Genomic DNA, 23,376 nt, shown 5'->3' on the forward strand with positions numbered 1-23,376 from the left:
GCCCGCTCATCCGCTGAGCCTCGGGGACATCCCGCGGCACCAAGCGGAACTGCAGAGGCACGGGCGGGCGGGCAGAGCGCGGGGCGTGACCGCGGGGCCTCGGTGACAGCCCCGCGGTGGCCGCGCCGAGCCCGGGGACAGCGGGGACACCGCGGGGACACATCGGGGACACCGCGGGGATCCGCACTGAACTCCGCGTCTCCCATCCACCGCCGCCCGCGCCGGACCCTGCTTAGCTTCGCAACGCCACCCGCTCCGCGCCGCCGCCCGCGCGCAGGCGCGCCGGCCGTACGGCGGCCGGGAGGGCGCAGGCGCGGGGCCGCTCCGCCGCCCGCCGCGTAAACAAGGGCCCGGCGGGGATGCGGCGGGGTCGGGGCGGCCGCGGCGGCCGCGGCTGAGGGGCGCAGCCTTCCCGAGGTGTTTCCTCGTCCTCCCCCCGCCGGACGGGGGCGGCGAGGGCTGTCCCGCCATGAACTTGGCCGGGCAGAGCGGCGACGCCGGTAGCGGCCATCTGCTCTTCGCCAACTTCAACCAGGACAACACGTAAGGGAGGCTGAGGGGGGCGGGCTGAGGGGCCCGGCCCGGGAGCGGCAGCAGCCGGGGGGGCCCGAGCGGGCCTGGGGGGCCCCGAGCCGGTCTCGGGAGCCCCGAGCCGGCCTGGCAGCGGGCGGGGCGTGCTGGGGTCTCGCCGGTGCCGCCCCTTCCCCGTGCGGGGCGCGCCGCTGGAGCCGCTCCGTGCCGCGGCCTCGGCGCTGGAGCGGGGCCGGGGTCCCCCCGCAGGGAGAAGGGCCGGGGGCAGCCCCCGGTGCCCTCCGGCTCCGTGGGGAGCGCGGGCACACAGACAGGCCGCGGGGACACGCGGCTCGCCGAGGTGGCCGCTCCCGGCCCGGGGAATTTGGATGCTTGGGGACATCGCTCGCTGTCCTGGGAAGGGGACGGACGGAGCGCTCCTCTGCTCCCTGCTGATGTTCAGCCCTAGGAGCGCCTGATGTGAAGCCCCAAGTCCTCCAAGACTTCATCCAAAAGTTCCTCCTAGCTGTCTTTTCATACAGTTATTTTATTGCCACCTGCTCTGTTGAAGCAGTGAGACTTAGGCTTGGAGGTGGTTTTATGAGCCCGTGTTACTTTTGGTTTTGATTTAGAAAAGAGGCCTTCCTCTGATCCTTGAAACTGCACTTCCTAGGGCTTGGGATGGCCCCAGCTGCACGTCTCACAAATTACTTAATCATTGCAGCACATTTAGATCAATTAGTGCATGTTAGTTTTTATGTGGGGTATTATAAAGCAGTATTTTTAATTTAGGAGCTTCCTGTTAGCTGGGATTGGAGCACTGAAGTTCATTTAAAGAAGGATTTGATTGCCTTCAATACCTGAGAGGTGAAACTGGGGAGGGAGTAAGAACTGAAAGAGCCTGTACTCGAGAAAGGGGTTTTGTTTTAGGAAGTGAGTAAGAGGAAATGATCTCAGGTTGGCATCGCAAAGTGTAGCCCACGTGTGTGGTGGAGGGTTTTGTTTTTTTAACGACTTGTTCTTTCTGCAAGCAACAATATCTTGTCCTCAGGAGGGAGAGCTGTGCCTGCCCTCAGCAGGTCCTGTAGCATATGGGAGTTGTGGAGGTGAGGAGGTGATTTCTGCTGGCTGCCAACACAGTGACACCACAGCAGGAGAGACTCTGCTTTTGTGGGCTTTGTTGGGGGTGAAGAGATGAGCACTTGGGGCTGGGTGGGTTTGAGGCAGGAGACTCTGGCAGTAAATAAGTTGTGGTGAATGTTGGGGGGAGCAGCAGTGCTCTGTGTATTTGTGAGTAAATCATTATCCCTATATTGATTCAAGCCAAAGACTTTGCAACTCTTTTTACATTTTTTCTGTGGGTGCCATATAGAGCCCACTCTGTCCCTGTCCTTATAAAACATTCCCAAGTTTGGCTCAGCTACCATTCATTTTTTGCCTATTACTGGGAAAAAAACCCAAGTCATAATAACTGGGGGATTTGTCACCTGTTCCTTCTGCAGTTTGTGAAGGTCATATATAAGTTTTTGAGGTTCAGCTCTGTTCTCCAGTGTGGCACCTCTGCATTTTCAGTTGCACCTTAGCTTTGTGGAGACCTTTATGTACCTAAAGATCACTGAGCTGTGACCAGGAAAACCCACTTTATTTGAACAAGAGTTGCAGGTTGGCTTGAGAACAAAACCAAGACAGAAATAACAAGAAAACAAATACAACAAAAGCTTACCTAGGGTTTGGCATGTACACCTTGAAATCTTTCCTCAAGGAGCTTAAAGGTGATTCCTTTATAACCTGGAGTTTATAGGGAGAGAAAAGGGACACCTGGCTAATGACTTTATTCCTCAGTTGGGTGTGCTGCTGCACTACTTTTCCCATTTCATTTTTGTAAATGACCAAAAAATGTTCTTTGATAGCTGCTTGTTTGGGTTTGGTTTTTTGTGTGTTTGGTATTCTAATATCCATTATGGCAAATTATATTTTTTTAAAATATTATTTATATGCAAATCACCTTGAGATTAGCTGATGAGAATTTTGCTGATTTATCTTTTATGTGAGGCAGTCCTGCCCATAGATCTTTGCAATTCCATGTTTTGGGTTAGTAAATCTTTTATGTCATTTTTGAATATTTGTGAATTCAAGTATCTGATGTAGAAATGACAGAAATATCAAAAGGCTTCTGTTCATATTTTTGTCTCCAAATTCTAAAATTAATTTAGAAGGCCACTTAATTTGAGATAAAATGAGGTGGTTGATGATGTGGAATAATCTCTTCTTACTAACAGTGTCTTAAATAAAACTCCCAAGAAAAGTAGTAAATATAACAGCAGTCTTGCCTTTGTGACAGCTTGTGAGTGAAACACTTGTCTGATGTGCTAAGTGGCCCAAACAACCAAGTTGCATCCAAGTTCCTAAACTGAGTAGAATTTAGTGGTTGTGTGCATTCTCTAAACGACTTTATTTAATTTTTTTGCTGTTTCCCACCCATGATCTCTCCTAGTTTATTGCTTGAGTGGAGAAACAAGAAGGCAACTGAGTTTATAGTATACTATAAATATATTCTATATATATAGTATATAGAATACATGCACTACATATTCTATATACTATAGTATATATACCATATATATTATATATATTTATTTATATATATACACACACTATATAGAATATATGTACTATATAGTCTATATATCTAGGAGATCACAGTTTAGCAGGTGAGAAGAGCTGAAAAAAACTTATTAAGAATGACTTGCACTTTCCCATGCTCAGAAAGCTCACCTGTTTTCAACTTTTACAGGTAACTGGAGCCCTTCTCCAGACAGGCAAGGTAAACAAATGTATATCCTTTCAGGCAGTATATGAAAGACAAGCTTTGTTTATGTCTGCCCAGTCAGTAGAGCTCACACCATGCTTTAAGGTGCTTCAGTAATTAGAAAAATTGCTGACAGACAAAACTGGAAAATAAATGACATGGGCTCATTGTTGTTACTGCATTTAAAGCTTTTACCTTCACCCTAATAAGGTGCCAGTTCCACTCAGGCTTAACTGTCTTGCTTACCTGCACAGCAGAGGCAGTTCCTTCTGTTAGGAGAAGATGGGGCTTGTTGCTGCTGAAAAGGATCAAGCTAACTTTTCTTTGTTTTACGAAGATTTGCTAATTAGGTACTCTCTCCTGTAGGAAGCTGAGCTTCACGGTGGCTCTCAGTGTTGGGAAATTGGATTGCTGGTAGTTAGAAGAATGTTGTCATCACACAAGTTGTGTTGCTTTTCCCAGTTGTTGCAATCCCTGGTGGCTGAAGCAGATATCCTCTCTCCTGCTTTTGGTCTCTTGGTTTTCCCAGACTTGGCTCATAATCATTCATGGATGCAGTGTGTAGTGGCATTGTCTCTTGGAATAGTATCTGCATGATTGCAAGTGTTGTCTTGCCTGTTTATCCCACATTGCCCTAAGCTTTATTTACATGAGAGTTTTGAATTACTGGCTGGGGCTGGAACTCTGCCTGAAAACACTTCACCTATAATGCAGCAGAAGCGGTTGGTTTGTGGCTTCTCTTTGATATAATGTTTTCATTAAGTAAAAACCCAGAGAAGGGTATTTTCAGAAGATGTTAGTGTGCTTGTTTTGGACTGAGCCCTTTTCCCCAGTGAATCAATCATTGCACAACTTGGCATGACTGGCATTCCCTGATTGAGAGGCAGAAGCTCCAGCTTGCAGATCAAAGTGGAGCAACCATCGGAATTCGGGTGTCCCAGCAAAACCAGGCACTGGGAGCTTGTGGGTGGCCTCAGTGCTGGGAGGGTTTTACAGCTGGAAATCTTTAACAGTGGATACTTGGGGAGAAAAACCCAAGTGCAGTTTGTGTTACTTCTGGGAGATCTGCTAAAACTGAGCATAGATAAGTTTATGAAAAATTAAACACCTCACAGACTCATAGAAGCTTTAGGTCTCATCAGAGAAATGCTAATGGATTAGAAGTTTGTGACTTTTTAAGCAAAGCAGAACTTCAAGATCCCAAAGCCTGTATGTGTCTATGTAACAGGTAAAACTTTCAATATTTAAACTGTTGCACGGGTATTCTTTGGAAGTGCTTACAAATGATGTTCAGATTCAATTTGCACCCACTTTCCCCCACCCACAAAAATAACCCCACCAAACAGTTTGCTTGTGAAATAATGCAAGTGAGCAGAATAGAGAAGTTTTAGTCATCTTTTTTAAAAATAAGTAATTGGGTGACAGCGTTTGGAAACAAAGTAGTCACTGCAGTTTTGAAAGCAGACTCCTGATGAAAGGGGAAGAGAAAACCTTCTGTTTGCACTTCTGAGGAAAGCACTGGTGTGCCTTACTGGCAATGATTTCTATGACATGTGTCACTACATATATTTCTTCTTTCCAATTTAATTCTGCCCTTTATTTCCCAAATAAATCAATTTCATTCTACATTGTGAGCAAATGCTGCTGTCCCTGTATGCACCTGGCATGCTTTGTGTCCCAGGAGTTGTATTCTCATTCCCTCAATCTGTGATGTTTGGATCTCTGTAGTAAACTGCTTGTGGTGGGAGGAACAAGGGTTAGGTGCTGAGCATTCACTCCTCTGCCTTTGTTTCTCCTAGGTTCAGGTGTCCTTCACCCGTGATCCTTGAGGACAGGAGAGCTCTCTATTCCAAGGAGACTTTAAGGCTAAACACAGACCCAAAAAAGGAAGGACAGAGCGGTCCCGTAGCTCCTACACTCAGGGAGGATAGCTGAGAGAGACAACCGTATGTTGTGTTTCTTGCTGTTGTTGCAGAGGGCACAGCAGCTGAGGGGGGCTGGTCAGAGGAGCAGTTCTCAGTGTGTGACCATTTGGATGGGGATTTGGCCCAAGAACAGTGATATTTATTTGGATTGTGGATTTTCTGTTGTCCCAGCCTGTGTGTGAAGTGATGAGCAGGCCTGGTCTCCTTTTGCTGTAGCAGATTTGAGTTTTCTTTTAATACAAGAATAATGGGAAAATCTCCTGTGGGTTGTCAGAATGTTGCTGACAAAAACATTGAATATATGAAGTTCTGTATCTCTTTTCCAAAATCATGACCTTTGATATTACGACATGTCCATGAGATGTTACAGCAGATATTTTGGAGGGGAAAATAAAGCAAGGTACATTTCCTTAGTAATTCCTTAGCAATTCTTATGTCTTCATTGATTTTTCTTTCATTATTATTGTTGTTATTATTTTCCCTCTCCTCATCATAAGCCAAAATGTTTTGTCTGTGGAAATTTACATTGGTTTTGAAATGAGATGGAACATTAGTATAATGAGACTGTATCATAATGAAAGTAGGCTTAATTAACCAGTTATTTAAAGCAGTAATGACTTTTAGAGTCATGTTTATGCTGCAGCTGCAATTGATTTAATCTTTGAGAGAGCTGCCCTTGTTAGGAACTTTCTGATTAATGTAGAATATTTCTGATTAATAGTTAAGGCCCTCTGTGATATGGAAAGGGAAAAACTGGTTTTCTTCCTTCTATATGTATATTAAAGAAACAAAAGAAAACCTTAGGATTCTAACCCAGCTGAAAAAACTTGTTCCTAAAGAGCCAGAGAGACTGAAGCAGCTGATTTCCCACTTTAGGTGAGTGCACTTAGAGCGAGTGTCAGCATCTCCCAATGAATGTGTGAAATCTCCCAGCACTGTTTGCTTGATGAGGATAGTTTTAATTATTTATGGTAGCCACTCTTGAAAATACTATCAAGATTTATGTAGTATTGGATCAGTCTGCAGCATTATCTCTGCAAAAAGTGGATAAACACAGTTCCATAAATCATGGCTATATTGATAATTTTGTACTGAGGAGACAACCTTCACAATGAAATAGCTCACAGTCCACAGTCTAAAATGTGTAATAGAGGCTGCACATAATAGAGCTAAAACCCACATGTGCATAGCATAATGTTAGGAAAAAAAAAGCCATTTTAGAGAATATTTATTTTATTTTCAATTTCAGTCTCTCAAGAGCTTCTGAAAATCAGTGGTTATAAAGCATAACACCTATGCTGTAAAAGGAGCTTCTGATAAACCACAGCAGCTTCTTGTTGGCCACTGTCTATCTGAGCAAGGGCTGAATGGCTTATTGATCATATTTCTTCCCCATATGCTTGCACATTTTTGCAGAGGTGAGGTAATTCTGGCTAGGTCCTTGTTTTGTGGATTTGGCCATTTAGATGGCTGTGGGTGTCTTAAGGGCTTAAGTGTAATATCAGTACAGGGGAAGATGGGAGATTTAAATCACTGTGATTATGCTGGTATAATTCAGCCCAGTGGGTTCTTATTACATATAAAAAGCCTTTTTCCAGTAGTTTCATAAGAAGTAATTTAAGAATACATTTTAAAAAAAACCAAGCCAACAAAGCAAACCCTCCAAAAGCAAGACTGCTGTTCCAGAAGAAAAAGGGGTTATTTTGCAGTTACACCTGTACACTGAAATGGGTTTAATTATCTTGACTTGAACTGCTCTGTGTAAACAAATAATTTGACTTCATCACCTCGATCCTGAAATAAATAACAAAAAGCAGTTGTCATGGATGGAAAGGTCCATTCTGTGCTGCTGCATTTTGGGTTCTACTCAGTCTAATGATTTTTATCATGTACACAATTCATGTTTGCCATTGTCTGCAGCTCATTTGAATGAGGTATAGTCATAGGACAAGAAAAATGAGCTTCCTGCTGCTTTCAGAGATCCTGTCAGTAAAACAGTGATTCAGCAGTGTTCTGTATTTAAAGCTGTAAGTACAATTCAGGAATCAGTTCTGCCTAGAAATACAAATAGGTGCTGGTGGGGTTCTCTGTGAGGAAATCATCCTGTGTGTTTTGTGGATTGTTTATATTGCAAGGAGTCTTGTGACTCCGCTTATTTTTAACTCTGTGGAGTGCTTGTTTACCTTTGCAAAGGGACAGTTTTAATGCCATTCTTTGCTAAACTTTCTTTTGAGGAAAACAGTAGATGATATAAGAAAAGCTGACTCATTGCTTTGTTTTACCAAATTAGAGTTTCAGGGGTTTTTCACTTAATGTGAGTTTTTGTTGAGTTGTACAAAAGTAGTTGAGCAAAACCACTGAAGTGTCTTTGATTAATCAGATGGAGACTGCTGAACGTACTGATTTTGTCTGAAGGAAAATTAAATTCACTATTTCTGGGGTGACTTAGAGGAGCAGCAACAAAATTTTGTTTTATGATTGCTTCTCTATCTTTAAGCCTAATATGCATTTTTAATATCTTGGTTATGAATCTGTGGAATTGAATCTCTTGCATGGTTCATGTTTTAATTTGAAGGTTTAAACCTTCTCAAACATTATTTCCTAACCAGATTGTGCCAGTTGTATTTTCTTCTAGAAGAGAAGGTCATACCATCCTACAGAAGTTGATTTTGTAGCTTAATTTCAGAGGAGCAATTTTTAATTTTCTGGGTATGCTGAAATGTAAAAAATACTCACTTTGGAGCCAGAAGTGAAAATACAGAAAGAACATGAAATCTAGGAATCCTCATTGTATTCCAAATGCAGTATTAATTGTTAGTACAGCTGAACTGTAGAGAATCATCTTGCTGGGTTCAAAAAGGCATTTTTGGCAGGCTGACTGGCACGCTTGGATTGGAGCCCTGTGTTGAATGACTTGCCACAATTTAGGGTATCAAAATGTATTTTATTGGAATTTTCCTTCATGTCTCTTGGCAGTAAGGAATATATGAACTATAAGCATACTAATGCACTTCTGTAAAACTGTATTGACTGTTAATTTTCTTTATCTGTGGCATAAAATCGTCCTCCAGATGGGGAGGGGAAACAAGAATGAGCCATTGTCTGCTGCCTTGATGTGTAAAGACCTGCAAGACAGGCTAAAGGTTTTTCTAGCTTAAAATTTAAGACCTGCCTTTGACTCTGTCTGGAAAAGCAATTAAATGGTCTGTGAGCTAAGTGTGAAAATTGAGTAATGGAGGAAAGAAGGGGTTTTAGTCAGTTTTTTCATGTTCAGCTATTGTTCAATCTGTTTAACATCAGTCCCTAGCACTTTTTAGAGGGTGCCTCTGATCAAAGATTCAGTATGAGCATTTGTAAGACTGAGAGCTGACAGTGGGGGTGCTAGAACATCATCACGTAAAGCCAGAGAAAATTAGAGTTGGCAGTCTTTAATTACTTTTTTTTTTTTAATATGAAAACTCTTCTGGGATGCTTGGGGACGGTTACACTGTAAAGAACAAAAATCCCCAGACAGCCCAGTTTAAAAGGTCCTGGAGGTCACCTCTAATGATGAGGCAATGATGTAATTGGTTTGCATTACATTATTCAAGTCATCATCTTCCCTCCACACCAAAGCTTTTAGCTGTGTGAAGAAATCACCGGTGAGAATTGGGCAGTAGGTTTACTTAGGCTGTGAACTCTCATTTCATAAATGTGAAGCAGAATTCCACACCCAAATTCTGTAATTCTGAAGCTGTTTGGTCTGTTCAGAATTGAGGAAGCTGTCTGTGTCTGTTATGGCTTTTTTGGACTTTTGAAACTTTTTATGACTTTCCTTACTGAGCTAACCCAGCTGGAGGTTTAGAACTGGGTAAGAATCTCTCCAAGGGTAATCACAGCTGATGGAGGTGATGTTCCTGACTGGCTTGGTTCTTTTGCAGGTCCCTTGCTGTTGGCAGTAAATCAGGCTACAAATTCTTCTCTCTTTCTTCTGTGGACAAATTAGAGCAGATCTATGAATGCAGTGAGTATCTTTTTCTTTTTTTTTTCTTTTGTTTTAATCCCCTTAGTTCGCTTAATGTGGGAAAAATAAGAAATGTTTCATTTCTTCACAGGTTGTTTGAAATTGGCATAAAAGAAACCTTAAGTGTAAATATCACACAAATACAGTAATTGCAGGAAGGGTAGAACTATGAATCAGTGTTCTGTATTTAAATTTAGCTGGTATGGTATGGAATTTGGTAGTAGCTATGAGAACTCTGCTTTTCTAATAATGTCCAGCCAGGTTACATAGCAGCTGAGTATAAAAGTAATAATTTACTCATGTGAGAGTCTTTTGGGTCTTTATACTGGCTTTTGGAACATGGAAGCACTAATATACCTCTAGCCTTAATTATTTTTTATCCTAATACTTTCTGTTAGAAAATTATTCTTTAACATGATAGCTGCAGACTTGCTCATCTAAAAGGGTGAATAACTCATATTCCCATAACTTCTCAATGGTGATCACAGCTGAGTATGATCTGAGGTGAAATGGAGGGAGGCCTGGGAGAGAAGTGGTATTCCCTGTTCTGTCAGCAGTTCACAGACTTCCCTTTTTTGAGATGCTAATAAGTCAGCTATGAGTGCTATGCATGAGTATCCTTGCTTTCTTGTAAACTCCATGTGAGCAGGTGGTACCAACTGTTGTGATGTCAGCATTTACAGTGGGATCCCATGACAGAGCTGCCTCAGACTCCATTCCCAGAGTGACCTGACCCTGTGGCACGTTAAGTTTGGAAATGGGGTGTGATTCAGATCACCCATTACCTGGGATGACAGCCTGCTTCTGTACACAGTCAATGGAGAGAAGTAATTGGGAGGTTCAAATTAGGCACCTGTGGTCGGATTAAATTGTGTTGTAGCTACATCTTCCTATTTGAGTCATGGTCTGGTTGTACTGGTTAATAAGTGGCTTGGATTCCATTTTCTGCCATGGAGTTTATGTACCTGACCTCTGCAGTATGCCAGGCACTTCCAGTGCCTGGCCTGGTGTCACCCCAGGAGACTCAGTGAAGATGATTCCCTGTTACACAAGACACTGAAAAATATTCTGAGAGGTTGGCTGCACTGGGCAGGACTGCATCTTCTGAGTAGTCCTTGAGAGAAAAACACAGATTGGGTAAAGTGCCTTGTTCAACATCTTGCAATAAAGCGATAAAAGCAGCTGGAGTTGGAATTTCAACCTACTGATTCCAGTCTTGTCTTCAGACTGTTCTGGGATGCTTGTATTGACTTAAACTCTTGGATATTTTAAGTTTTCTGAGTGTTAAGTGAGGTAACATTTAGTAGAATGTTTTGGGTTGGAAAGGACCTTACAGATGATCCAGTTCCCCTATCCCAGGTTGCTCCAAGCCCCGTCCAACCTGGCCTTGGACACTTCCAGGGATCCAGGGGCAGCCACAGCTTCTCTGGGCAAGCTATGCCAGGGCCTCCCCACCCTGACGGGGAAGAATTTCTTCCATATACTGAACCTGAATTTCCCCTCTATGAGTGTGAGTCCATTAATCTTTGTCCTCTGACTACAAAAAATCCAGTGGTTCGGCCCGTGGAAGCCAGACACTCTTGGCTCAGAGCAGATAGAAATATTGAGAGGCCTCCATTTTCTTTGTGTGAGTCAAATAATTTTCAGTCTTGGACTTGCAAACCATGCCTGTTAAAACTTCATATGAGGGTGAAGGGCTTCCTGTGCATTGGGTACCTCCTTTCCTCAAGGAAAGGTGTCTTGAGGCCTCCCAAACATGGTCCCTCCCACTTCCCAATTTAGTTTAAGTGGGTCTAAAGACTTCTGGTGTTGAGTGAGCACTGTTAAGGACCCCTCCTTCTCCTCTGGAAGATTGATCTGCCAGCTCTTGTGTAGGTGTTTAAACTAAACTGCAGAATATGCCTCAGCTGACTTGTGTTTGAGAGAAATACAGAAAAAGATGGGAGATTTGGCTGCTCCCATTACTGACTTCTCCTGTGACAGCAAATCTCCTGACTCCCTGTGCAGTTGATCCCACTGTAAAAACAAGCATTAGATTGGAGGGTGCTTTAAGGCTTAATGAATGCTTCTAACATGCTTCATGTTCTTGGATTAAAAATGGAATAAAGGCACAGCTGATCATAATCTAGCCAGCTCTAACCAGCTCTTGTCTGTGATGCTACATGCTTGTGTTTATGAAACTAATCTTGTTATGTGTTTGCTTGTTCTCCCCTCGCTGCTGATACTTAATTTGTTTTGCAGTTCTTTTTGTTCTTACTCTGTTTTGAATCTGAGTTTCTGGCAATGCTCAGTTGTGTAGTGTAAAGGAGATTATACTAATAGAAAAAAAAACCAAACCTGAGTAGCAGCATTGCTATAGGGCTTTATTCTGCTAAACATATGATTAATTCAGGTCAGCTGAGCACAGGATGGGCAGTGTAGCCTGGTACCCTCTTGAATAGTTGCTGTTGGGAAGCATAAATTACTTGGCAGCTGTGAAGAGATTTTATCTCTTCTTCCTGTTAAAGGAAGACAAAGGAGCAGAGGTGCATCCTGTATTTTAAAGTGAATTTAATTAAATGCCCATCACAAAGCCTTTCTTTAAAGGTAACTGTCTGTATTATAGTCTTTGCGTGGTGTGACTGAAGGATTATCAATACCTTTGAGGCATTCTGCTCATTGAAAATTGTTTCTTCTGTCTGGTGGCTTAGTTGTTGATAGTGCTCTTCCCTGTGTGCCTCCCCTGCTGCCCACCCTTCCCATCAGTGCAGCACAGGACAGCACTGCTTCCATATGAATCCCTGCTGAAATAGCCGTTCTCCTGCCTGCCTGGGAGGGTGACAATTCCCAGAAGCTGTGTCTGCACACTTGTCCCTGGATGGGGAAAGAAGCTGTGCTTGCCCTGGGGCTGGGAGCAGTCTCTGGGGTTTGGGTCTCTGAGTGCTGGTCTTCTGACTCTCATAAAAGGATGTCACTATTTTGAAGGACTCCAGGCTTAGATGGAAAGCTGATAACCCATCCTCTAAAAATATTTGAGAGTCCTTTATGTAGCTACTCTGATTCAAGGAACATGGACCTCTGCATTTCAAAGTCTCTGCATACATTCATTGAAGCAGATTTTTGTATTTCTTTTTCATGTGTTTTGTGTAGTATCAGAAAAATGGAGAACAATTCTTTGAAAACAAAGTAATTACTAAAATGCATTATCCCCATTGCATGAGAAAATTGAATTTTCAAAGCCTCTGTGAGCTGTTATGTCTTCTCTGGAAAAGTACCATATTAAATACAAGATGTAGATAAAAGTCAATTATGTAGCATGGAGTACTGAAAATGCAGAGTGTAAACCTGCTCTTTTTTCATAAGTAGGCTGTTTCTCTCAAAAAAATGTAGGACATTAAATATTTTGTGTTCATTTTCTTGAAATAACTGCCCAGAAAAAGCACTTTGAAAGCAGACGTGTCCCACACTGATGGCAGTGTCATATACTGAGAATGTTGAACAGAACTTTTTTTATGGAGTTTCTGTCACTGCTGATGGGAACAGTGCAAATTAATTACTTAATGTTGCTCTTGGCCAAAACAGAAGCCTTCAGAAACAAGCTCTTTTGGGTTGGTTTTTTTTTTTTTGTTTTTTTTTTTTTTACTGGCAGTTTTATGGTTTGGAATGTGTTAAGCATTGAGCTAATCCAGAAGCTGACTCCTGAAAAATTTGTTCTGATGGATCAAGGCCAAAGGCTCAAGTCACTCGTCTTGATTGGGTTCTGTAATGAAAGGGCAGGTGTAGCCAGTGGCTGTGAAAGAGCTGCAGAGCCTGGTAAAACTCTCTCCAGCTTCTCACTGCCCCAAAACTGTGTGCACTGTGTTCCTGGGGTGCTGTGTTCAGTGTTCCTGCATACTGCACTGTGTTCCTGGGGTTTTGGAGAGGAGCTTTATGGGATGGAGGGGGAGGCACAGGTGCCAGGATAACTGGTGGTGGGCCTTGGCCTCCTGCCAGCATGGTCCAGTGCTGTGCTATGACCAAATGCTCTGAAAATCATCTTTGCCAGAGATCCTGGACTCCTCACGCAGGGATTTGTGTTCCTCCTTTGCTTTCAGTGCTCCCATAGTAGGAACATTTGGCAAATCTGATGTTTTATGGCTCTGCATGAATGCTGGGCATCAGTGATTCCTGCACAAATTGCTCTTTGGGCTTGTCAGGTAAAAGATGGGATGTGTGGAAATGCTAATTGGTGAATGCAGCAGTCTTGTGGCAAATGAGTTTCACCAGCTTCTCTGATACTGTAACCTTTCTCTCTTCATAGAAGGGTAAATGGAAATGGCAGGGGTTTGGGTCATCAGAAACCCTTTCAAGCATAATACAGCTTTAAAAACAAAACCCAGACACACGCACAAAAAAAGCCCAAAAATGTTTGCTTTCCTAAATTTCTGCAGAGATAAAAGAAGATTGTAAAATGCTGGAATTTGATGATTTTTCTGGGGTTTGTAGCATTGGGATTTTTTCTGTTGGATTCTGGGTATGGGGAGTAGATGCTGTTCAGAAATGTAAACTGTGGGAAGTGGGGAGGAAATCTTTGGAAGTCATCACTCACTGTGTAGATTTTCTGCTTTAAAAGCTTATCCCATGCCCCACCTTTACTCTGAGCTGTCATGGCAGAATGTTTGTGGTGTTAAACTGTATTTTTACGTAGACTGATCTATGATTTTCTTAGACAATATTTCCTGTTGATATGCATCATTCTTCTTCCCTGAAATGTCCCTCTGTGTTTTTCCCTCGTTCTGTGATTGCTCAGCTGACACAGAAGATGTGTGCATTGTGGAGAGGCTCTTCTCCAGTAGTCTGGTGGCCATTGTTAGCCTTAAAGCTCCACGCAAGCTGAAAGTTTGTCACTTTAAGAAGGGGACAGAGATTTGCAACTACAGTTACTCCAACACCATCTTGGCTGTCAAACTCAATAGACAGGTGAGTAGTGGTTTTACCTAGGTGGAAATGTGGGAAAGGGGTTGTGGATCTCATTCTGACACTTCTTCTGCTGTTTGAGGTCTCTTTCTTTAATGACAGAATTCTGAAATTTAGTAGTACTTTTCCAGGTGTAGCTTCTGTATGGCATCTCAGTACTTGTATTTGGTTAAGTATTTTTGGTTCTGTGTTTATGTATTTAGTTGGGGAAATACCCTGAGTTAAGCCAGGCATGCTTTGAGCAGGAGATTGGACTAGAGACCTGCTGAGGTCCCTCCCAGTGTGAATCATCCTTTCATCCTAAATGTGAAAGTATGTAAGACTGGCATTTTGTCTTCAGGCCAAAATTTAAAGTTATCTGTTAAATTGTTATGGTTGTGAGTGCTGCTTGATGAATTCATCTCAAAAAATAAAATCTAAAAAACATCACGCAACTGGTGAATTTTTTAAGCACTTAGAAGCATAGTTTGCTGTATGACTAAATCATTAGTAGGCTCTTCAGCAAGTACAGACTTCTCTGTCTTTAACCAGTTCATTCAAACTAGAGAGAATGGCATCTGGAGGAGAAAACCTTAATGTCTGACTTTGCCCCCAAAAAATGAGTGTGGGAGGAGAGGTTTCCTGTTTAAAGTCACGAGAGAAAGAGTGGCTAATTTGATTTCTGGCACAGGGAGTTAGTGTAAAATGAGTAATGTCTAGTTAGTCATCCACATGTAGTCTACAAAGTAAATGAGATGATGAAGAACTTAAAGGTTTTAAAAAAAGACATTTCACAAATGATTATGGCTAAGTTACAGGCTTTATGAATGGTTACAAAGTCTTGTCTGTTTTCTCTGTTTAGCAAAAACAGAAAGTAATTTCCATTATTTCCACGTGTAAATTGGTACAGAATAAGAATTAAGTGAAGGTTTCTGGCTTGCTGACTTAAACTAGTAATGGGAACGTTTTCAGTTTGCACTGGTGACGTTGGGAGAAGGGGGGTGCAGTGTTTGTGTCAAGAGCTGGATCTTGTGTATCTTCTGTCAGACTTTTACTTCTCCCCATCAGGTGGGTACCACCTCTTCTCTGTTGGAGGGTACCTGCTGCATTTTGGGATGGAATTCTTTTAGGATTGATAGATCCATATGTAGTCCATTTCCACATCACCATTTTGTCCTCTTTCCCTTTTCTAGAGGCTGATAGTATGTCTGGAAGAGTCTCTTTATATACACAACATAAGAGACATGAAGGTATTACATACAATCAGGGAGACACCTCCCAATCCTGCAGGTAAATGTGATGGTGGAATCAGCAGAACTCTGCAAAGTGCCTTCTGTGTCAGTGTGTGAGGATCTCTACAGGGAACTGTGGTGCTGTTAATTCTGCTTTCAAATACAATAACAAATATGAGTGTTGTCTGAAAGCCTACATGTTAGATCCAGCTGAGAGCAAGTAGCAGACTCTGCCCTAAAGTGCATCTTCCCAGTTATTTGGTCTCCTGGAGTGGATGTGATGAAATGTTAGGAAAAAACAGGAGAGATAAAAGCTGGATTTTGACAGCACTTGGTATAGTTAAAGACTTTGTCAGGTTAATGCTTTAGGAATCATGGCAGACATGGGAAGTTCTGCTGTTTAATCAGTTATTGTAACTCTACTGGTATTATTCCTTTTCTGTTTTATTGTAAACAAACTTATGCTAAATAGTTGCATATATTGCAGGTTGACTCTGAGATTACTCATCTTTGTTTCTACTTCTGTTGATAATTTGAATTATTTTTGTGACATTCAAGCACAGAATCAGAAAGTTTTACTGCAAAAGTCTTGGAATTTTCCTGTTTCTAATCCTGTTTCTGCATCTCTTCTAGGGTTGTGTGCTTTATCAATAAACAATGATAATTGCTACCTTGCCTATCCAGGAAGTGCAACTATTGGAGAAGTACAAGTCTTTGACACCATCAATCTGGTAAGAATCTTTGAATGCTGTTTCCACCTCTAAAGATGCAGGTTTTGAAAATTCCTTAACTTGCTCAGAGAGGAATTACTGGACACTTAGGTTTGTGTGCAACACTTTGCAGCATCTCTTGCTTCACAGAATGTCAGCAAAGAAAATACAAGTGCTGATACTGGATTTGGTTGAGTAGAATTGGGCAAATGGGTGGAACCAAGTAATTTCTATTTGAATTGTCTTCCTGCTGCTTGTATTCTCTATGTGTATGCTTCAGTGATAATTTTATGTACTTAGTTACTGAAAAAAATATTGAAGCTGTTGTCCAGAAATTAAGAACCATATTTGCCTTGAATGTGCTTAAATATGCTGTCACATGCAGCTTTTAACCTGTACTGTTCTAAGGTTCTGTTTTATTGATTCACTGCAGAGAGCTGCCAATATGATCCCAGCTCATGATAGTCCCTTGGCTGCTTTGGCATTTGATGCAAGTGGTACTAAACTTGCCACAGCCTCAGAAAAGGTAAGAGAGCTTTTGATTGCCTTGCTAACAGTGATAAAAATCAAATTTGTCATTAAGTATTTTAAGTGTGCACAGTTCCATGTGCAAGTGCCAGAAAAGATGGCTTACAGTTAAAATGGGAAATCTAAGTTAAGATCTGTTAATGATATTTGACACAATTTCCATGCTGTGAAATGTTGGATAATAAGGTTATTTAAATAAAACATTTTAATCTGGCTGTAATTAGGGCAGTCCTCTGAGTGTTTCTCCCTTTAGTGCAGGATACTTAATAGAAATTAGTTGTCTTGTTTTAATGCTGTCTTCCTAATGGAAACAAGACAGTTAAAATCCAGAGAGAGAGGAGTGCCTTGCTGGTCTTTGGCATGTGATGACAAATTGTTCATGTAATGTGTGTAAATTAGAGAGTCTGAAGCCTCTGCTCTTTGAGTAATAAGCTTAGACTATAAAGGTATAACTGATTGCACCTGATAAAAGCACAAAGACATCCAAGTGATTGCACTCGTGGTACTTGTCTAGTGTGCTGGTTTTCCTGATCAAGTATGATAAGAAGGGCTGGTTTTGATGCACAGCTTGTTCTCTGCATTAGTAGCTCCCACCTCTTGTTTCTGTACTCTTCAAACACATCCTACAAACAGACTCCATAAATACTTCATGTAGTGTCTGGGCTGCACCACAGCAATGAGTTAACAGCAAAGTGGTTTGCTGCTTCTAGTTGTGCTCACTAAACCTAGTACACAATGAATGAACCTGAAATGAAAAATTATCTATTTATGTTTTTCCTTTACAGGGGACAGTAATAAGAGTGTTTTCCATTCCAGAGGGACAGAAACTCTTTGAATTCCGAAGGGGAGTGAAGAGGTAAAGTTCAGCTGGGTTAATTACCTGATGCTCATTCCTTATGGTTGATTTCCAGTATGTTCAGCAATTGAGCTGGCATCCTGATTTCTTTGCCTGTTTCATCTTCATTCATCCCTGCATGTAGGCTTATAACAGTTTCAGCTTGAATGTTTTCCAATTTCCTTCCTTTGGACTTGACTATTCTATAAATCAATCCTGTCAGAATTGTACTCCCTCTTGCCTTTTAAAATTTATTAGTGAGGGAACTTGTTTAAAGTGGGTCACCTTTTGTAGGATATATTGTATTCTTATGGAAATTAGAAGCAGTACATCTAATATTCTTACTTCACTCTCTTCTAAATCCTTCTAATGCTGTGGCCAGTGATAGCCATTGTGCAGTGGTGGTGTGGTTTGTGGCAGCAGTAACTCTGTGGTGCTGCTGTGCTTTATACAGGCTAAGGCTGAGTTCACATTGTTACTAATTGATCCCATATCTGGTAAACAACAGAGCTGAACATCATTAGTCTTATGCTTGAATAGCTTCAAGAAATGATCAGAGAATTCAGACTGCTAATTATTGAAGAGTGTTTTTTGTTACTTGCAAAGCAGTGGTGGCTTTAGAAATCTTCTTAACTAAGCCAAATAGTTTGACTTCCTTGTTTTTCTTCCCTTTTTTCTTTTTTCCCAGGTGTGTGAGCATCTGTTCATTGGCTTTCAGCATGGATGGCATGTTTCTGTCTGCATCCAGTAACACGGAGACGGTGCATATCTTCAAACTTGAGACTGTGAAAGAAAAGTAGGTTTCAAAGGTGCCTTAGATTTTTTCAAGGAAAAGGATTAAAAGTTGACTGTACTCAACAGAATGAGTTCTCAAAAGTGTGGACAGACTTCTTTTGAACTTCTACTGTAAAGTAAAGGGCATAAGAAGTCACTTATGAATCAGCAACTGCAGCTGAGCTGTGTACTGTTCTCCCACTGAGTAGAAAAGGTGTTTTTCTGCCAAGGAGAACTTGGCCATCCTTCACAGGGGAGTGTGGAGCAGTTCTAACATTTTCAGTTACATTTGTTTCACCTCCTCTGACATCCATATGGGAAGAGCTGTATCAGCAATGCCTTCCACCTGCATTGAAAGACACCAAGTTGTAAAATGTTCCTATTTATGATTTGAGAGGACAGTCTTAATTTCATTTCAGTGGAAGTTGTTGGAAACAATGATTTGCTTAGTGATAAACAGATTAATAAAATCCTGAAACATACTGCTTTCCAGTAGATTCTGCTCTTGTATAATGAATGTTATAAAATGCAGTCTTATATACAGAAGTATCAGTTTACAATCAAACATGCTTAAATAACAGGCTGAGGGTATTGGAGGACACATTTTGTCCTGTAGTATAAATGAAGTGTGTTAGAATTCTCAAGGGTATTAGTTATTTCTGAAGAGAGGCAGCTGCTTAATATCTTTTAAAATAAAATCTTTTCAAGTGTTTACACACTTTTCTCTCAAAGGTGAAGGCAAAGTGGGTCACTTTTCTCTTCTGACTTGCAGACCTCAGGAAGAGCCTACAACCTGGACAGGTTACTTTGGAAAAGTGCTGATGGCCTCCACAAGCTATCTGCCCTCTCAAGTAACAGAGATGTTCAACCAGGGTAGAGCCTTTGCTACAGTCCGTCTGCCCTTCTGTGGGCACAAAAACATCTGTGCACTTGCCACGTGAGTACAGGAGGGGAGCCTGCACTGCCCACCCTGGGTTTGGGTTCTGGAGAGGCTGCCACTGGAAAACACAGCTTTATCTGCAGCACAGCAGTGGTCACCTGTGGTCATTCCAGTTTAAGAGCAACGTGGCAGAGCTAACACCTCTCAGTCCTGTGAGAGAAGGAGGAAAGGGCATAATATTTGGATATATATGGATAGGAATAGCCCATTTCTAAGTGTTGTTTAAAGATGCCTTTTAATTTTGAACCAAGAATATTGAGAACAGACCCATGGGCTTTTATGGCATTTGTTTCCATTAGTACTATGGGGAGTGATGGTGTATGTTGTTAGTGAATTGCAAAATTAGGCAATCCAGCCTAACCATTAAAGAAGTCTTTGAAAGCAAGTTCATATAATTCTTGTCTCTAAAACAGCGTAGCATTCATTAAAGTTAATTTTGAGGACTAAATCTAATCTTTTATTCTGTCTTCCTCAAAGGCAGGTCCCATTTGGCACAGCTACCAAAGTAATAAGCTGAGCAGTAGCAAACTTACTTTGTGGGGGTTTTATAGTTTTTATGCTAAATTGACTTAATGTCTGTACTCTCACTCCTCTGATCTCAAAGCACCCTTTAAGCAATAATTAAGCTTTGTAACATTTCTCAAATAAGTAAATCCTTCCCGTTAGAATATTTGTCTCTGGAGTTGCACAAAGCTTGATAACAGGATGGTAACTTCTGAATCTGTTATACTGAGTTTGTGTAATTGCTTGATTCCTGTGGCATCCTTTTAGCCCCAAAATGTGGTTATGCTATAAATCTTTTACAAACAGTTCTTTCCTGAGTGCTCACTTAACAGCATTCCTGGTCCAGGAGCTAAAGTGTGGAAAATAATGCCTTAAAGTCATGGAATCATTTAGGTTGGGAAAACCCTCTGAGATTGAGTCTAACCATTAAATCACAGGAAGGGAGGAGAGCATGCTTTCTATGTTATTTAATAATCTTTTATATAATAATCTGTTATTTAATAACTTCTACTCTAAACCTTTCTAGAATCCAGAAGATCCCTCGTTTGCTGGTGGGAGCTGCTGATGGGTATCTCTACATGTACAACTTAGACCCCCAGGAGGGAGGCGAGTGCACATTAATGAAGCAGCACAAGTAAGTCCACGTTAGCTGAGAACTGTTGTATTTTATTTCCTCTCAAAATCCAGTTTCTTCTCAAACTTAGTTCTGTTCTGGAAAAGTCTGACTTAGAACAGCTCATTTCTTCAAAGTAATCTTTTTTCCAGATCTCTGACATGAATGAGTAACTTCAGAATCCCCCTGAGCCTTCTTTCCAGGTATCCCCTACACCAAGCACTGCTTTACCAGCAGAAACTCAACCCTGTCCCAGTGCAGGGAGGGATCAATCGCTGTTCTCTCTGTGCTCCTGTTTCCTCTTGGCACTTTGAGTTGAGTTACTTAAACAAGAATTTGAAACGTGTGACACCATCCTCTTCATCAATAAATGAAGTGGTTACAAACATGAGAAAGATCTTACTCTGACTTCACAGAGGGGAAACTGGCCTATGAAATTATCCCTGTTCTCTCTCTGCTGGTGTCCTTATTAAACTTCCTTGCATATAGGCCAGGCAGCTGGTGTTCTGTAATAGTACTGTAGAGCTCTTGAGAAATAGGACAATGCAGTTTCTCAATAAGGGCTGGCAGGAAAAGCTAGGGTAATACACTCAAATTACCTGATCAATCATGGAATTAAAGATAATAACTCGTGATGATAATTCAGGTTTGCAGCTTTGGTCAACCTACAATTATGGTCAAAAATCATACACTTCTCTGAACATTTGAAGACATGACCTCTGGTCAGAGATGAAGTGAAGCCTTATAGAGGGAAGCTTTTACCAAGTTGTTAATCTTTGAAATGCTCTAACACTTTCTCTAGAGGGCTTTCTAGTATCTGCGTAAGAAGCATCTGCTTCTCTTGTTGCAGAGCTCAAGATAACCTCCAATATTGCTGATTGGAATAGGCTTTTTTATTATGCAGTCTTGTTTTGAGTCTTCTTTTCCTAGTATGAGCTACTAGGATTTAGCTCCTGATGTGTGTCAGAGGCAAACATGATGCTGATGAGTCTTCAACCTGAGTTGTCAGGTGCCTCTGAAACAGAGGGACCAAGTTCCTCCTGTTGCATTTCAATACACGTTATTCTTGCACACACCAGATGAAATATTTTGCTGTAGCTGCCAGCTCAAGCTGTCTTGTGGCCAGGCAGATCACCTCTCCAGCTAACCCCTCTCTTCCTGGCAGGCTGGATGGCAGCATGGAGCCCGCCAACGAAATTCTGGAGTCTGCATCCCACGACCGGCCGTTGGTAGCGCAGACGTACAGTGCCGCTGTGACTAAAGGTACATATGTGCCTTCCTCACCCAGCAGGCATGGTAAGGAGAGGCTGGGGATGGGGCAGGGAGCACCTCTGCCTGTTGCTTCCTTCTAGATGGCTGCGTGAGCTGGTCCACGTCCGCACCGAGCTTTGCGTAACCGCGCGTGCGAGGTGGAGCCTTGGTGAGCAGTAGGAGAAGAGCACTCGTGGTGTGCAGTAGCTTTCTGTAGATGGGCCACTTGTCTCTGCTGCTTTCTGGGTAGAATTTTGTCTTGAGTTGTGGTTGATGGCTGTAGTGATAGTTTCAGCATTTGCCACATGGTTCTTGAGACAGTTCTGCACCCAGACCTCGTGCAAAGTGTCTGAATTATAGCACTGCTCCCTTTTTAAAAAAAAAACATTTCTACAAAAGGTTGATAAATGCTGCTATTGTTCCTTTATGGGAACAGCGACCTTTTAGCCTGATTCACTGCTCTGATAAATCAAGAGGAGGAGAACTTGGTTAATGCTGCAGCTCTCCAAGTCAGTGGAGCTTTTGCCATGTCTTGCACCAGATTAGTGCCTCGCTGCAAAGGGAGGGCAGTCAGCACATGTCTGTATTGCACTGCATCAGTGGAGGCTGAAAACAGCAGCCTGCCCAAAGCTCCAGTATGCATTGCACACACAATGGATTTAATTTTGATCATGAACTGCTCTTGGCTTGGAGAAACAGTCATGAAACAGAGTCATGATAAAAACAAACATAGGGTGGCAGTGAAACTATTTGAAGTAATGCCTGGTACTTCAGCTCCACTCATTCACTCTGGAGCTAAGCCTTAGTTTGTTGCTGCCGATTCCCCAACTCCTTGTTCCTTTCTCTCCAGCCTATACAGATGACCTGGGTGCTGTGGGTGGAGCTTGCCTGGAAGATGAAACCAACTCCCTTAGACTGGATGAAGACAGTGAGCATCCCCCCATGATCCTGAGGACAGACTGAACTCGGACCTGTGAACTCACTCCTGAAGCAGAGAACACTGGCTGGACATTTCTTGAGGAATCTCGTGTTATGCTGCTATGAACTTTGACATGAGTTGGGAGAGAGGATGACAGACTCTTACAGTTTTAAGTCGTAGCTGTAGTTCTAATTCTATACAATTGGAAAAATATATGGTTTTCAATTCAGTGGCTTTTAATCTTGCTTATCTATTTTAGCTGTGTTTATTTTTTTTTTTTTGTTGCCAAAACCTGCTGTTTGTGCAGCCCTCAGAGCCTACTTAGCTTTGCATGCATTCATGTGCCAAGCAAGCATAGGAGGGGGAGAGAGAGAGAGAAGCCACTTTATAACAAACTCAAGTTTGTATTTTTTTTATATATGTATATAATATTTAGCCTATATAAGGAAGGAGTAGAGAAGTGGTTCTGGAAGCTGAGACTGGTTCTGCACTGACAAAGGTCCAAATGGTTTCCTGTGCATGGGCTTGCAGGCATACCTAGTGACTGACATGCAACCTTTCAAATGCAATGGCCTGGTTTTTTTTGGGTTCTCCCTTCCCTTTCCTGGACCATTTTGTTAATTAAAATTCCTTCTGAATGTTGTGTATTTGTGGGACTGTTCTGTTTGTTGGGTTGGAAAACTGGAAGTGTTTCCCTGCGTAAGGATATAGAATATAGAAAGTGCCTTTACAGGGAAGGAAAGGAATTGCTGCAGGAAGAAGAGCTAGAATGAGGGAAGGATTGTCAGAGAATCTTGTCTGTACACCTTTGGTACTTGGGTGTCTGTAGCCTGTGGTGGTTGATAAGCTTGTGGGTTTTTGAGAAGAGACTTGGAGAGCACTTTCTTTCTTTCCTGTAGATTGTCCTGT

The 23,376-nt window shown here is 41.9% G+C and overlaps 1 protein-coding gene and 1 long non-coding RNA gene across 3 annotated transcripts; both read left to right on the top strand.

Moving 5' to 3' along the window:
• Window positions 1–280: 280 nt before the first annotated feature.
• WIPI2 (WD repeat domain, phosphoinositide interacting 2) lies at window positions 281–23,114 on the top strand. 2 transcript variants are annotated; one of them, XM_064389769.1, is made up of 12 exons: window positions 281–543; window positions 9,165–9,247; window positions 14,016–14,185; window positions 15,355–15,451; window positions 16,027–16,124; window positions 16,537–16,629; window positions 17,417–17,487; window positions 18,155–18,262; window positions 19,013–19,177; window positions 20,211–20,318; window positions 21,463–21,593; window positions 22,399–23,114. In XM_064389769.1, exons 1-12 carry the CDS (start codon window positions 470–472, stop codon window positions 22,509–22,511), a joined length of 1,311 nt encoding a protein of 436 aa, XP_064245839.1. In that variant the 5' UTR covers window positions 281–469; the 3' UTR covers window positions 22,512–23,114. The 2 variants fall into 2 exon arrangements, with proteins under 2 accessions (XP_064245839.1, XP_064245840.1); XM_064389770.1 differs by having other exon boundaries at window positions 282–543; window positions 21,463–21,560.
• On the top strand, window positions 564–5,265 carry LOC135281156 (uncharacterized). Its single transcript, XR_010347899.1, has 3 exons — window positions 564–1,616; window positions 3,305–3,334; window positions 5,119–5,265. It is a non-coding gene; the product is annotated as an uncharacterized LOC135281156 (long non-coding RNA).
• Window positions 23,115–23,376: the final 262 nt, after the last annotated feature.

The sequence above is a fragment of the Passer domesticus genome, chromosome 15 (genome assembly GCF_036417665.1).
Source record: "Passer domesticus isolate bPasDom1 chromosome 15, bPasDom1.hap1, whole genome shotgun sequence".
Taxonomy (NCBI): Eukaryota; Metazoa; Chordata; class Aves; order Passeriformes; family Passeridae; genus Passer; species Passer domesticus.